Raw genomic sequence first — 14440 nt, forward strand, 5'->3', positions numbered from 1 at the left:
GTATGATACACAAACATTGCACGTTTCTTCAAGATCTCTTTGTTTCTTTTCAGTTTTCTGCCATCTCTCAATGTAATCTAGAGGTGCATTTGATAAGTGTAGGTACTTTCAATGATTTTTTAAATACTTCAATGTGGCACAAAAAGGTCGAACCCTGTTTTATCGTATTTACATATAGCTATTTTACTTAATTGAAGTTGTTAACTGACTGATTTGATAGTTTTGAATTATATAAAGTTTATTTCACAATGTACTGTGTAATTTATGTAATCAATCAATAAATAAAAAAACGGCTATAGATATTACTGATATTAGGTATTTGTAACTATTCTTTTTTGATCAATTACAGTCGCCACGTGGTGCTTCACTATAAAACGTTCCATTTCACTCAAAGAGGCCGAGAAATAAGTGAAAACATAATATTTTATAAAATGAATTCAAATCGATAATTTAAAAAATAATACGTAGCCTGTCCTACTAAAGTGCTATCAGAATTTAGGTTTTTAGTACTTTCGACTACAAGAACCTTATAAAACTGTAAACTATACAGTTGGAAACGTTTTAAGTGAAAAAGTGCGATCGCAAGTAAAATTTTGACAATCAATCATTCACGTTGCCGATTCGCATTCGAGGAAAAACGCGGTCGTTGTTTTGAAAAAGCTTCGCAACTAAGATTCGCTTGTTTTAAAAGTTGTATTTCATAACTAAGAAAACATCATAGTCGTGAGTGGTGCCAAATTAATAAGATTAAAATGGCAGACTGGGAAGATGATTGGGATAATAATGAACCGGGTGTAACACCGGCACCGTCAGCACCCGCGCCTCAAACTCGGCAATATCGTGGAAGAACTTTTCGCGGCAGAGGATCAAGCTCCTACAATGATACTAATTGGAGGGAACGTGGGAATAATAGCGGCGGTGATTTCCGACGCAACTACGACCGTGATGGTGCCAGCGGCGGAGGCGCGACCGGCCGTCGCGACTACCAACAGCGAGAATCCGGTAACAAAAAAGTTATTTACGTTCCTTCTAATAAAGTTGGCCGTATTATAGGCAAAGGCGGCGTCAAAATCAAAGACTTGCAATACGAATCTGATGCCAGGATAAAAATCGGAGATTCTAGCGGCAATGAAGCCGACATCACTCTGTCGGGAACTGATGAAGCTATCTCAAAAGCAGAAGAATTGATTAATAATTTAATTGAGGATTTTAGACCCCCTCAAGAAAAAGAATCTCACAATACTAGTGACAGCAGTGGACATACCTCCGAGTTTTTTAAAACCTCTGACGACGGAGTTCAGGTAATTGATTGGGAAAAGCTCAACGCATACCATAATGAGCACCAACAAAGTAGATATGAAAAGCTACCTCCTATTATTAAGGATTTTTACAAAGAAGACCCAGTTGTAGCAGCTATGACAGCAGCCGAGGTGACACGCTGGAGGCTCGCTAACTTTGACATACAGGTGAAGCGAACATTTGATGACAAACCAGGTCTGCGCCCAATACCCAACCCAGTGCTTACTTTTGAACAAGCATTTCAGGAGTATCCTGAAATTTTGGAGGAAATATACAAGCAAGACTTTAAAACACCATCACCCATACAAAGCCAAGCTTGGCCCATTCTGCTTAGAGGTGAGGATATGATTGGTATAGCTCAAACAGGTACAGGAAAAACTTTGGCATTCCTTCTACCAGCACTCATACATATAGACGGTCAGACCATCCCAAGAGAGGAAAGGGAAGGCCCAACTGTACTTATCATGGCACCCACTCGAGAGCTTGCATTACAGATAGACAAAGAAGTCTCTAAGTACCAATACAAAGGTATCAAGTCAGTTTGTCTTTATGGAGGAGGAGACCGCAAGGAGCAAATAAAAGTTGTGGCTAAAGGTGTAGACATTGTCATAGCAACTCCAGGCAGACTTAATGATTTGGTAATGGCTCGCCACTTGAATATCATCAATTTCTCTTACATTGTTCTGGATGAGGCTGATAGGATGTTAGACATGGGTTTTGAACCACAGATCAGGAAGTCGTTATTTGATGTGAGGCCTGATCGGCAGACGGTAATGACTTCAGCTACATGGCCCCCAGGTGTACGTCGTCTAGCTGAGTCATACATGAAGGACCCCATACAAGTTAATGTTGGCTCATTAGATCTTGCTGCAGTGCACACTGTCACACAGAAAATAATGTTTGTTGAAGAATCTGAGAAGGAGGAGGCATTGTTTGAATTTCTACGTAATATGGACCCAACAGATAAAGTTATCATTTTCTGTGGCAAGAAAGCTACAGCAACACACATTACCACCGAATTAGCCCTAAAAGGCATAGAGTGCCAATCTTTGCATGGAGATAGAGATCAGATTGACCGTGAGGCAGCTTTAAATGAAATGGTGGATGGCACTGTCAATATTTTGGTTGCAACTGATGTAGCATCTAGAGGTATTGACATAAAAGATCTTACCCATGTTATTAATTTAGATTTTCCACGGCACATCGAAGAGTATGTACACAGAGTAGGTAGGACAGGGCGTGCAGGAAAAACAGGCATATCTCTAACATTTATAGCAAGGGGTGATTGGGGAAATGCTAGGGAACTTATAAAAATCCTGGAGGAAGCAAATCAAGAAGTACCTGAAGAACTGGAGCAAATGGCTTCTAGATTCGAAGCTATGAAAATACGTCGAGACAAGGAGAGAGGAGAAGGTCAAGGTCGTGGCCGCGGAGGACGAGGTGGTGGATACGGCGGCGGTGGAGGATACGGCGGCGGCGGGAGTCGCGGGAGGAGAGATCGCTGGTAATTTGGTGACGATATCCTAGATAAGTTGCCAAAACTGAAACAACTCATGAAGGCATAAAATACTAATATTGAAAAAAAAATACGGGATTAATTTGCAGATGTATACAGATGTCCCGAAACTCAACGCTAACCTGGTTCTAGGACAGAGGCTGAAACAGGTTTTTTCGCTCTATTCCAGGTCATTGCTGAGTTTCGGTATTTATAATATTTTCTCAGATTTTCTCATCAAGTTAATATTAAGCAAATCGAAGATGGCATGATTTGAGATGTGGCCTATTTATTTAACAGTATTATGTTACGTGATTTTGTAGTTTGTGGCTATTATCAGAACTGTTTATGTCAAAATCGATGTTTTAGTGAAAACAGTAGATATGTAATACCTAAATAGTTTACACAATAATGTTATCCTATACGTAGGTTATACCTAATATAACTCTTTTAATGCAGTTCGGGATTCCTCTTGAATCGTGTTGTTTCAGTAAACTGGTGAATTTTTCGTTATTACTTGTACCCTTTTTAATATTATGTGAATTGTCTTTGTACGAAGTGCAAGACACGGGTTACTTAAGTTAAGAAAAGTAAAACTTAATTGTTTAAAAATATTTAAAACTAGTATTAAGTTTGACTTTCATGCTGTGATAGAAAGTGAAAAGTATATATTCACGGTCTATAATAAATGTCGTAGTTTGTACTAGGTACTTTTCCTTATAAAAGCTAATTCTAGCAAAAGGTGTCGTATTTATGGTGTAATTATACATAATAATGTAGAACTACTGTTTTACAACTATTTGATGTTAACGATATGTTAGATATATGTCGTCGATGTCTATTTTGCCATTTCTTATTACAAGGTTTATGTGATCAAAACTTAAGTTTTATTATATTTTATCCCTCTAATTTGTTAAATCATAAAAAGAGCAATCAACATCCCTCGCCGTCTCTGCGTGTCGTCAGCATGCTACAAACGGCTCTCATTCGCGCCATATACGTACAATGTATCATGTATGTATTATGTGTAATAGAACTGTTTCTGTAGGTTTCACTTGTTTCCTGGGGTAATTACTTCTCTAGCCCATATAAAATGCAACCTATCTTAACCAGGGATATAACCACATTTGTGACTTTTTTTTTATTAGTCCAGTAGATTCAGAGTTAATTTGTTCTAGAAATAAAATGAAATATTTAGTTGGATAGTATGCATATATTTCGAGTTCACAATATGTTAGACACAACATCGCCAAGCGTAACGAATAGGAATTCTAGAATATATTTCATAATTTTTATTAACTACCGCAGAGTCGATTTTGTTCGAATCAAAGGTAACTCTTATAACATTAATATGAGTTCTTAATACTACGAGTGGGTGCTCGGATAACGATTCGTGTCTTAAACCACCAGCTTTACAGAACATATAACAAAAATTAACTATAGCTTTAAGTAGGTACAATAATGTAATCATCGACAGTGTCACTTAATTCTGTCTTCCTTCCTTTTTTCCCGGCAAGTAAACTTGAATAAACTGTTGACGGGACAACAGTGCAAATAAATAGTAGCATGTTATTACTATAAGACTATACATCGCATACGTAAATATCATGCATATTAACGTCAAATAACAACGAGAATGTATGCTTAACGCGTCGCTTAGACGATCTGTAATCGTTTCATTTCTTTGAAGAGGATGCTACCCATTTTAGCTGGGGAGCGGCTGACGAGCACGTTAGCTTTTTCTAAAGCCTTTATTTTGTCCATGGCGCCACCCTTGCCGCCTGAAATGATGGCACCAGCGTGACCCATCCGCCTGCCGGGTGGGGCTGTCAGTCCAGCGATGAATGATACCACTGGCTTCGCATTGCGACCCTGGAATTTGAAATACAAAGTTTTAAAAACGTACGAAATTTAGTTATTTTTTTAGAACGAGATATTGTTTTTTAGGGGTCTGTATCTAAAGGATAAAACGATTACGAATGCGCGGTCCCTTGTGTTAAAAAAGAAGTAGGTTCAATTAAAAAATTTGCGATAGTTGATTGCGAATTAAAATAGCTCATACATTCTGCTATTGAAAAGAAGAATCTGATGGAGCAAGAACACATTGTAATGCTGCAGTTAAGTAGATGCTCTACATCCATAAGTACATTGATTGTATCCAGCTAAAACTAGTTTCTATCTTCGTCTTCAATCTACCTATTTAGAGGACTCTCGTTAACGCTTATCAAAGAATATGGGTATGGACATCGTTGCCGAAGTCGTTAATCAAATCAAGAGATGTATGGAGGTAAGAGGTAATTAGTAGTGAACGACCATACAACAATAACAATTGATGATCAATGCAGTGCTCATTGTTTCAAAGGAGAACAAATCGATTTTAACGTACGGATGTCTGCACTATTGAACGTTTTAATAGCATGAGATTATGACCATGTATTACTTTACCCAATGGATCTACGTTTTTGTTGAGGGTGGGGAGGGGAGGGGGCCAAAAAGTGAAAAATGCCAGTGCTAATAATTCCGCGCCTGGATTCACCGCGCACTCCAATCGGGTGTTCCCTCAAGATAAAATGTAAATATGTCATTCTAATATGATAGGTAGGTACTATGACGTGAGCCACACCCATATTTTTTAGCCCCCCTAGATCCGGCCCTGATTTTACCGAAATCTAAAAGATCGCAATCTAAAAACATGATTCACGTCACTTGTTGATATAACGTGATGTAACTACATTTATGTTCGTGTCGTGTTCGTGACAATAACATGATAAAAAATGCAAATAATACTCGTTACGTAAATAATAAAAATATCTTACACCTTACCTTACTCTGTAGGGGAAAAATAAGAGAGCCTATTAGATTTAAATAAATAAATAAATTGAAGGTAGTTAGGCAAATATTTTAGTTTTTACTTGTATATTAGTATCAAGCATATATTTTAGAGAGCGAAATAGAAAATATATTTTTATGAATTTTTTGATACTTACTGTGTTGCGTTCAATGAGGAACTCAGCTGCTTGTTCCTCAGCGTTGCCACCAATTTCACCGATGAGCACAATGCCCTTTGTGTTGTCATCCTTCAGGAAGAGATCTAGGCAGTCGATGAAGTTGGTACCGTTGAATGGATCACCTCCAATACCAACGCAAAGGGTCTGGCCCAGCCCTTGCTGAAAAGTAAAATGGAAAAGAATAAATGAAACAATCCACAACAAAAAAAAATGTGTCTAAATAAATAAATTACCGCCTCATAAGATCTATCACTATGCAAATTGTAGTCCTTAACTACTACCAATGTAGGGTATTGAACATCCTTTTGAAAATGGACTTTGATGGGACCTAATTCTGGGGTTCAATGTTTACAGTTATGATGTTCTACGTGCAAGCACGTCAAACAAAAAAGGAAGAAAATGAAATAAAACCTATTTTCTTTACATGTGCTAAAACTATAAATACTCAAACTTACCTCAGTGGTCTGTTGGACAGCTTCATAAGTTAGGGTGCCTGATCGGGACACTACACCAATGCACCCAGGCTTGTGGATGGATGCGGGCATGATACCGATCTTGCAGTTAGCAGGCGGACAGATGATGCCTGGGCAGTTGGGGCCCAATAGACGGGACTTGTTCTGCCTTAAAAGTGCGTGTTTCACGCGCACCATGTCCTGTAATAACATTCATTAAATTTTTTGGTATAACCTAGATTGCAATATTGATTTCGAATGAATATAGATTTGAAATAAAAGAGGAGTTTGGAACGTGCAGTGTCTATGATTTCAGTCATTTCTTTATGCATGATAATCGTCAACAATAAGGTATTAGGCTTATCACTTCATTTTTTGCTACACTATTGACTGAATGCACTATACATATGTATAAATGTAAGGCAGTTCAGAAGCGAGAAAGCCTGACTACCAGTTTTATCAAAGGGTGTCAGGTTGCCCAGGTAACTGCATTGAGTTGGGATAGATAGGCAGTCTCTCTATGTAAAACACACTAAGATAGTTGGGGAAAGACATGTAAAAATAAAATAACCGAAAACCTTACATGCTGGGGAATACCCTCAGTGATGCAGACAATGAGGGGCATTTCCGCTTCAATGGCTTCCAACACTGCTTGAGCAGATCCTCCCTGAGGTACATAGATAGCAGTAGCGGTAGCACCAGTTGCAGCCATGGCTTCCTTCACCGTTCCAAACACTGGTTTGCCCAGATGTTCTTTGCCGGCCTTCTTAGGAGATACTCCACCAACAATGTTTGTGCCATATTCGATTGCTTGTTGAGCATGGAATGTACCCTGCTTGCCGGTGAATCCCTGTATGATGACTTTAGTGTCTTTGGTCAGCAGTAAATTAGTGTTTGTGCTGGCATATTCTGATGAGTATCTGACTGAGACAGACCCTAGCTTCAACACATCTGAAACAGAAAAATATTTTGTTACTTAATTTATTCTATGGAAGTTAACTTAGTGGTTCTTTTTATGTATGATTTAAGCATTTTTACTTACGTTTTAATTCAAACTAATCTAGAACTGAATGATACCTGGATGAGAATGATTTTGGAAAATAGTTTAACCTACTACAGGAACAAATCCTGCTAGTAGGTAAATTTACATAACATGGGTGGGGTCAATGCAGTAAAAATATATGATATGAAGATTGAATGAAAGTTTTTTGATTGCATTGAGAAAAGACAAATACTGATAAGATTCTAACTAGACAAGAAATTGAAAAACATACTAAAACCTGTTTAAAGTTTATATTAGATTTTAGGTCATATTGCATCAAATTGCTTTATTTCTATTGTATGAATATAAATTATTTCTGTAGTAGTATCCATGAAGATTTTCCAATTTATTTTCAACACACATTTACTACAAAAAAAGGAAAAAACAAGGAATAGGTCAAATAAAATTATTTATATTTTGTGTGAGCATTATGAAATTTTATAGATAGTGACTATTGTTTTAAAAATATGACAAAAAAATAAAAATAAACAGATAAGCTAATCTGACAAGTCAACTATACAATATATAGGTTCATGTTTGATCAAAGGTCATATTGATTCATTGCAATTTGTTCATTATTGACTGAAGCTTCACAAATTAAGAAAAGCATGAAGGGAGTGGACAATCTCAGTACAAATTAGAGTTTATATAACAAGATATTCGCCGAAATTTATCGCTAGCGGCGACATTGATAGTATTTTTAGACGAAGGTCTCGGTTACATTCTATTCGGCTTAATGAGTACGACATTGAAAGTTCACAGAATACAACATCTGTTGGCTTTAATTACTTTCTATTAATTTATCTAGGTTTTAATAGTATATTTTAGTCAGGTGCTAATTGAATAGCAAGGTTAACATCGTAGGTTAATAGTAAAAAAAAAGTTGACGTGACGTGCTGCGGTGCTCAACTATCCTTATCATGAATATTCTGAAGCAGAAATTTACCGATGGATAAAACAGATTCTAACCTTTAAACCGTGATAAATTCCGGATCGGCACAGCCATTTTACAGCAGATTATTATTTGGAAAAAAGGAAGGAGTCCAGAATTCAAATAATTTAGCTAAATGACACTAACGATGACTGACAGATGGTTCTTATAATCTCATCAGCCATTACGTAACTGACAAATAATTTCCAGTGTTACAAGTGGAATTTAACAATATGACATACAATAATCGACTAATTGCTTATGGTTTTCATTGATTATAGTTATATTCTGTAGAATGCTAAAGTTTTCTGTGTAATCTGTGGTAATTTGTTTATTCGAAAAGATATGACGTGTAATTAGCTTTTTGTTTTGCAAGGATTTACATAAAACTGTAATATAATTCAAATTCAGTCATAACTTGAATTAAGTCAGTGTAAATAAACGAACTCCACTTTTACTATTGATGTGATCTCCGTGTTGATAAGGTTCAAACTGTTATCATAATAATTGAGGTCCGGCTCGCTTTGCATTGTTGTCAATCGTAACATCGAAATAATACCGAAAATGTGTGGGTCTGATAAGAAACTGGGTGAAATTCGAGCCCTCATTCTTGTGGGTGGCTATGGGACTCGTTTAAGACCCCTTACTTTAAGTAGACCAAAGCCACTTGTCGAGTTTGCCAACAAACCTATTTTGTTGCATCAAATTGAGGCCTTGGTTGAAGCTGGAGTCACACAGGTATGTTTATTTTATTAAAAAAAGCTTTAGCATATACAAAAAAAAAAAATCATTATCAAAACTCAGAAAAGTCCTCAGAAAACCCACTGACCAAATTGTGTAATATAAATAAGGCCTGTTATAATTTATTTTGTACAAAATTGCAGGTCATACTGGCAGTGTCATATCGTGCAGAGGATATGGAAAAAGAGTTGACAGAGCAGGTCTCCAAACTTGGTGTGTCTCTCACATTCTCCCATGAAACTGAACCTTTGGGCACAGCGGGACCTCTTGCATTGGCTCGTGAACTTCTAAGTGCTAGCCCTGAGCCTTTCTTTGTACTAAATTCTGATGTCATATGCGACTTCCCATTCAAAGAACTTGCCAAATTCCACAGGAGTCATGGAAAGGTATTTATTTTTTACACGATCATAATATTTTTTTTATAATCTTTGTAGCTAGAAAATAATTATATGTTTAAACTACAAGGACTCAAAAACTCATAATATTCTTGTGATGAAAATTAAGTAACAGTAAGAACAAAAAATGGGAATTTTTAAAGTGAAGGAATTTGCAGTTATATTTCCTTATATTATTCAGTGTATCAAATTTTCCTGTTGCCTAATTTTAATACATTCAGCTAGTCTGTAGCAAAAGTAGTAAAATATGTGGAAAATATAGTACATTCACTTTTCTGATAATTGTTTTCCTAATAGATAACACTTAACACTTATCTTGTTTGCTGAACTAGATTACACATATTGTAGTTTGCTTTTAAGTGAAACTATATGTATGTATGATTTCAATACATACATATGGGTTTTTACCTGTTCGTTTATAAACTTGATTGGTACAGCTTTTTTGATCTGCTGTCCAGGATGACCATAACCCGTTGCTCACTCAGAATGTGTTAAAATATTACTGCATAGTCCTATAATATCACTTATTTGTTACATGTTATTTCAGGAAGGAACTATAGTTGTGACCAAAGTAGAAGAACCATCAAAGTATGGAGTTGTTGTTTACAAAGAGGGCGGTCAGATCGAAAGTTTCGTTGAAAAGCCACAGGAGTTTATATCAAATAAAATTAATGCTGGTAAGTAAGTTGTTTTGGTATTAGACGAATTATGGCATACGTGATTATTGTAAAAAAAATGATTCAGTACATGTACAGGTGAAGAGTGACCAATGACACATTCATTTCAAAGCAAATAATAGTGATTCATTTATGAAACAGGTACTTCTTATGTAACTTTAATTACACCTGATAAGAGTAAATATAGCATCTCTATTTCTATTATTTTAAACTCATTAAAAAAGTTGTGCTATATGATTTTATTTTCTTCCCCAGGAATGTACATATTAAATCCTTCGGTATTAAGTAGAATAGAACTAAGACCCATGTCGATTGAAAAGGAGGTTTTCCCATTCATGGCTACTGATGGGCAGCTATTTGCCATGGAGCTGCAGGGCTTCTGGATGGATGTGGGACAACCCAAAGACTTTTTAACAGGTAAGAAGTATTCGCTATTTATTGTAGGTATTCTTTTATTTGTAAGCATATCAAAAACACTGTTACATATTTTTGAATTAAAATAATTATAGTAGACAGTTTCCTAAAACCTACATAGCGAATCGAATCTATGACCGCTTGCACGGTATTTGCAACCACTAGACCTTTTTGATAGTCAGCTAGAGTGTTAGCGGTGGAGACAGACATACATTTAAATTAACAGTGTATGAATGAATTTATTTCAGGAATGTGTCTATATCTAACAAGCCTACGGCAGAAGAATTCGAACATGTTACATGACGGCACTGGTGTGGTTGGCAATGTCCTGATTGACCCCACAGCTACTATCGGCAAGGGCTGCAGGATAGGACCCAACGTTACCATCGGCCCAGACGTCGTTATAGAAGATGGTAAGAACATTTAACTTAGTTTTTTTTTTTATCAAAATCGTGGTTATCCGGTTTTATTGACATCCGTCAAGTGATTATACCATCATTATTTATAGTTGTAAAGATATGTGCTATCTGTATTGCATGATTGTCGTGCATAAGTAATTATATGTAGTAGGTATAGTTATCGTGTCGTTGAATGTTTTACACGTGAGCGCTTGCCATTGGTTGGCTGAGTGGGTGCGACAATGTACTCAGCTGTGCTGTAATAAAGGAAACTGAACATTTAAATAATAATGATATGAATGAAGAGGAAGTGCGAATTTCTAAATGTTATACATGCCTCTTAATTATAAAGAGTATATTGCATTGTGTTCCAACAACTATACAATTTACGTGCTCAGCACAATAAAATACATAAGCTTAATATTTTATTTTTAATGAGAGAAAATAATAGGATGACGGGGAGTAGCGACCCGCGAGGCTATATATCCGACTGCTCCAGGGAGAGTATACTGTCCCCCATCTCCGGCTTGCCGGAGTGAAGCATGACTTGCCTTCATCGGCCGGTCAGAGTGGAATCGCTAGAGCAAGGTTAGTCCTGCTCGGAGGGTAGGTGCCTCGTGGTAAGTGGCGAGTGGGCCGGTGATGCTGGACCCACAGGGAGCGCGTGATCTGCGTTTAAAGTCCGCCGAGGTATCCTCACCCTTCTCAGCCGCTCATGTCCCTGTTGCCCTCTTGTTGCTTTTCAGTGACTGATTCCCGGGGGCCCAGTAAGTGAGTTGGCGAGTCTCCACCTGCCATTTTAACATGTATTTAATACATTGTCATCGGCAGGTGCCATAGTTCCCGTAGTTTCCCCATTCCTAGTCCATTAGCATCCCATCACAATAGCCCAAGTAGTTTTCATCCATAGTTAGCAATAGTTTAGCACAGAACCGGGGATTGTCCTTCCTTGGGTACATTTCTATAGTGTATACAGGGATAATCGTCGGTTTTGTGTCACCATTTCATTAAAGTTGTCTCAAAAGGGCTTCAGCGTGTTGGCTTCGGCCCCACGTTCGCCTCCCAAAAATCCGGGACTCTATAGTCCCGAGGTCTGGAAGAGGTTACAATGAAACTTTCGTTTCAAAGTACAAAAAGAATTTGTAACAGCACTGAAATTGTTTTCAATCGTCAGTCGCAATGTATGCTTTAAAATAATTATGTCTATTGGCACTTGAGACTCGTACCGGCTTTGAGTGAAAACATTGAGGGCATCAAACATTTTTCGCCACTTGTAAATTCAAGTTTTAGTACAATCTATAAATATAATATGACGTTACATGGAATTCCCGATTCACCCGATTCCAATGCTCGATCTTGGAGTACAACTGTTGATGCTTGCCTATCTAAAAACCTCTTCAAGGTGGTCCAATTATTGCCCTTAGTAAAGCCTTGAAAGGCAGTGCTACTACCAAAGGTATACGATACTTGGGCATCGACGCAAAAACACCCCGTCGTTTTTGCGTCGGGGGTTAAAAACAGAAAAATACAGGTGGTGAATGTTATAGGATTTATAACAATGATTATCATTTTTTTCAGGAGCGTGTATCAAACGCAGCACAATTCTCCGAGGGGCCTGCGTTCGCCAGCACGCCTGGCTGGACGGGTGCATCGTGGGCTGGCGCTCCGTAGTGGGCCGCTGGGTCCGCATGGAGAACTGCACGGTCCTTGGCGAAGATGTCATAGTCAAGGACGAACTGTACGTGAACGGGGGCCAAGTGTTACCGCACAAGTCCATCGCACTGTCCGTGCCTGAACCACAGATCATTATGTAAAAAGACTGAGTGGAACTTCTTCGTAGTTGGGGCTAGTTTTTAAATATAATTGTAAAAATAAGTGTTCGGCAGCCAGTTATCATGATTATATCACTTGATACGGATGACTCAACTGGTCGGTAAGTGAAATCAGTTCCTTCTTTAGTCATCGACTGACGTTTTACCTATGGGTTATGTCACTAAATCCGTATTCGATAATGTACTTGCTTATCAAATCTCTTAATCAAAAAGTACAAAAAACAACTATCACAATAATTAGAATATTTGACATTATAATTATTTTAAAATTTTGGTGACATAAGCACCGACCAAAAAGTCTCTTATCTGCTGTTTTACAAATTATTTACATAACATAGTGGTATAAAATAGAACTTATTTGTAAAAAAAAACAAAATAGATTTTATATTCTGAATAATCTGTACTATGTTAATTATTTTGTAATACGTACCTAAAGTGGTAGTTTTGATTATTTTGTTTTATAAATTGATTTTCATTTTATTTTGTTATTCTGCTGTAAATGATAAAAATATTGTTTGTAAACTTCAAAGAATATATCTATTTTTATTTTGTAATTTGTAAATGAAATTATTTTTTAATCATTATAAATAGAAACATTCCTTTCACGCGATCAGTTTTCAGAGCACTCAAGTACCCACTAACCAGGTATTTTTCATCACACGTGGATAGCTAGGAACTATTTACCAGAATGTTCTTCCCATAAGTGGTAAAACTGAGAGCTTTGAAATCTGTAAACATGTCTATAAAACGTACGATTTACATTAACTTTAAGCCGTCTTACTACAGCGTACAATGTAATGTACTGCCATTTTACACCAAAATTAGATTAAGGTTTGATGTCAGTGTAAACTATTTTGTGAAGTTAGATGATAATAAATACTTTATAACTACCTATGTACATCACAATAAAAATAAGGCAACACAATACAATAGTAATTGAATATTTTGGAGTTGTTTAATTTGTGTGCGTTCGCGCAGCGGAATGTTGTTGAATTTAAAGATTTTAATTATGCAGATAATTAGTGTAAGACGTCCTATAATTGTGTATGGTAAATAAAAATTTGTGTATGCAGCCATTGTGGAGAAATTCACCAAAAACAAATTCCGCTGGGCGAACGTTGGCGAACGTTGTCCTGGCGGAACTTTTTTTAATCCATAGACTTTAGAAGAAAAGAGATGTGTCCGAAAATTAGTGTGTATTTGTGTATAATTGATGATTGATTGAGTTCAATGATGTTCCGTTAGTAATTAAAAAGTTATAGGATATTTTACCATGAACAGATCACTGTTTACAAAGCAGTCGAATATCACGACGTTCTTAAGGAATTGCATGGTAAAATGTATGCCAATAATTAGTTTAATCGTTCAACTATTCACTTGCAAAATTTCATGTCATTAAATTCAGTAATTAAAGAAAGACAATTATAATACTGAGGGAGCATCGAAACCCTACATAATCCGACCAAGTTCGGATAGCTACAAAAAAGCGGCCGTGCCATATGTCTAAGCAACGTTCTTAACTTGGAAGGTTAGTATATTTATTAAAATGGTACAGTTGCGTAAACAAGCGTTAGGAAAAAATAAAACAATTGCATTTCTTGAATGAAAAATATTTTTTCAATAATAATGCCACTAAGCATACTTTAAGAACTAAGACCAAATAAGTGTATTTTACGTTTATATTTTTATCTTTTAAACCCTACGACTTTTTCTGAATCTGTTTTTTAAACAAATATAAACAAATTCAAAACAACAT

At 36.6% G+C, this 14440-nt stretch overlaps 3 protein-coding genes across 3 annotated transcripts; 2 read left to right on the forward strand and 1 right to left on the reverse strand.

Moving 5' to 3' along the window:
* The first annotated feature begins 424 nt into the window (after positions 1–424).
* Positions 425–3673, forward strand: LOC110377204 (probable ATP-dependent RNA helicase DDX43). Its single transcript, XM_021335991.3, has one exon. It carries the CDS (start codon positions 753–755, stop codon positions 2805–2807), a length of 2055 nt encoding a protein of 684 aa, XP_021191666.3. The 5' UTR covers positions 425–752; the 3' UTR covers positions 2808–3673.
* A 314-nt stretch (positions 3674–3987) lies between these two features.
* LOC110377215 (succinate--CoA ligase [ADP/GDP-forming] subunit alpha, mitochondrial) lies at positions 3988–8429 on the reverse strand. The gene is made up of 5 exons (XM_049837783.2): positions 8266–8429; positions 6838–7205; positions 6258–6455; positions 5782–5961; positions 3988–4666 (listed from the first exon to the last, which is right to left on the reverse strand). Exons 1-5 carry the CDS (start codon positions 8300–8302, stop codon positions 4451–4453), a joined length of 999 nt encoding a protein of 332 aa, XP_049693740.1. The 5' UTR covers positions 8303–8429; the 3' UTR covers positions 3988–4450.
* Positions 8430–8564: 135 nt separating this feature from the next.
* LOC110377210 (mannose-1-phosphate guanyltransferase beta) lies at positions 8565–13630 on the forward strand. Its single transcript, XM_064040738.1, has 6 exons — positions 8565–8965; positions 9112–9354; positions 9911–10040; positions 10296–10457; positions 10703–10867; positions 12431–13630. The coding sequence occupies exons 1-6, from the start codon at positions 8792–8794 to the stop codon at positions 12664–12666; spliced, it is 1110 nt and encodes a 369-aa protein (XP_063896808.1). The 5' UTR covers positions 8565–8791; the 3' UTR covers positions 12667–13630.
* The last annotated feature ends 810 nt before the right edge of the window (positions 13631–14440 follow it).

Source organism: Helicoverpa armigera, chromosome 23 (assembly GCF_030705265.1).
Source record: "Helicoverpa armigera isolate CAAS_96S chromosome 23, ASM3070526v1, whole genome shotgun sequence".
In the NCBI taxonomy this organism is placed as follows: domain Eukaryota; kingdom Metazoa; phylum Arthropoda; class Insecta; order Lepidoptera; family Noctuidae; genus Helicoverpa; species Helicoverpa armigera.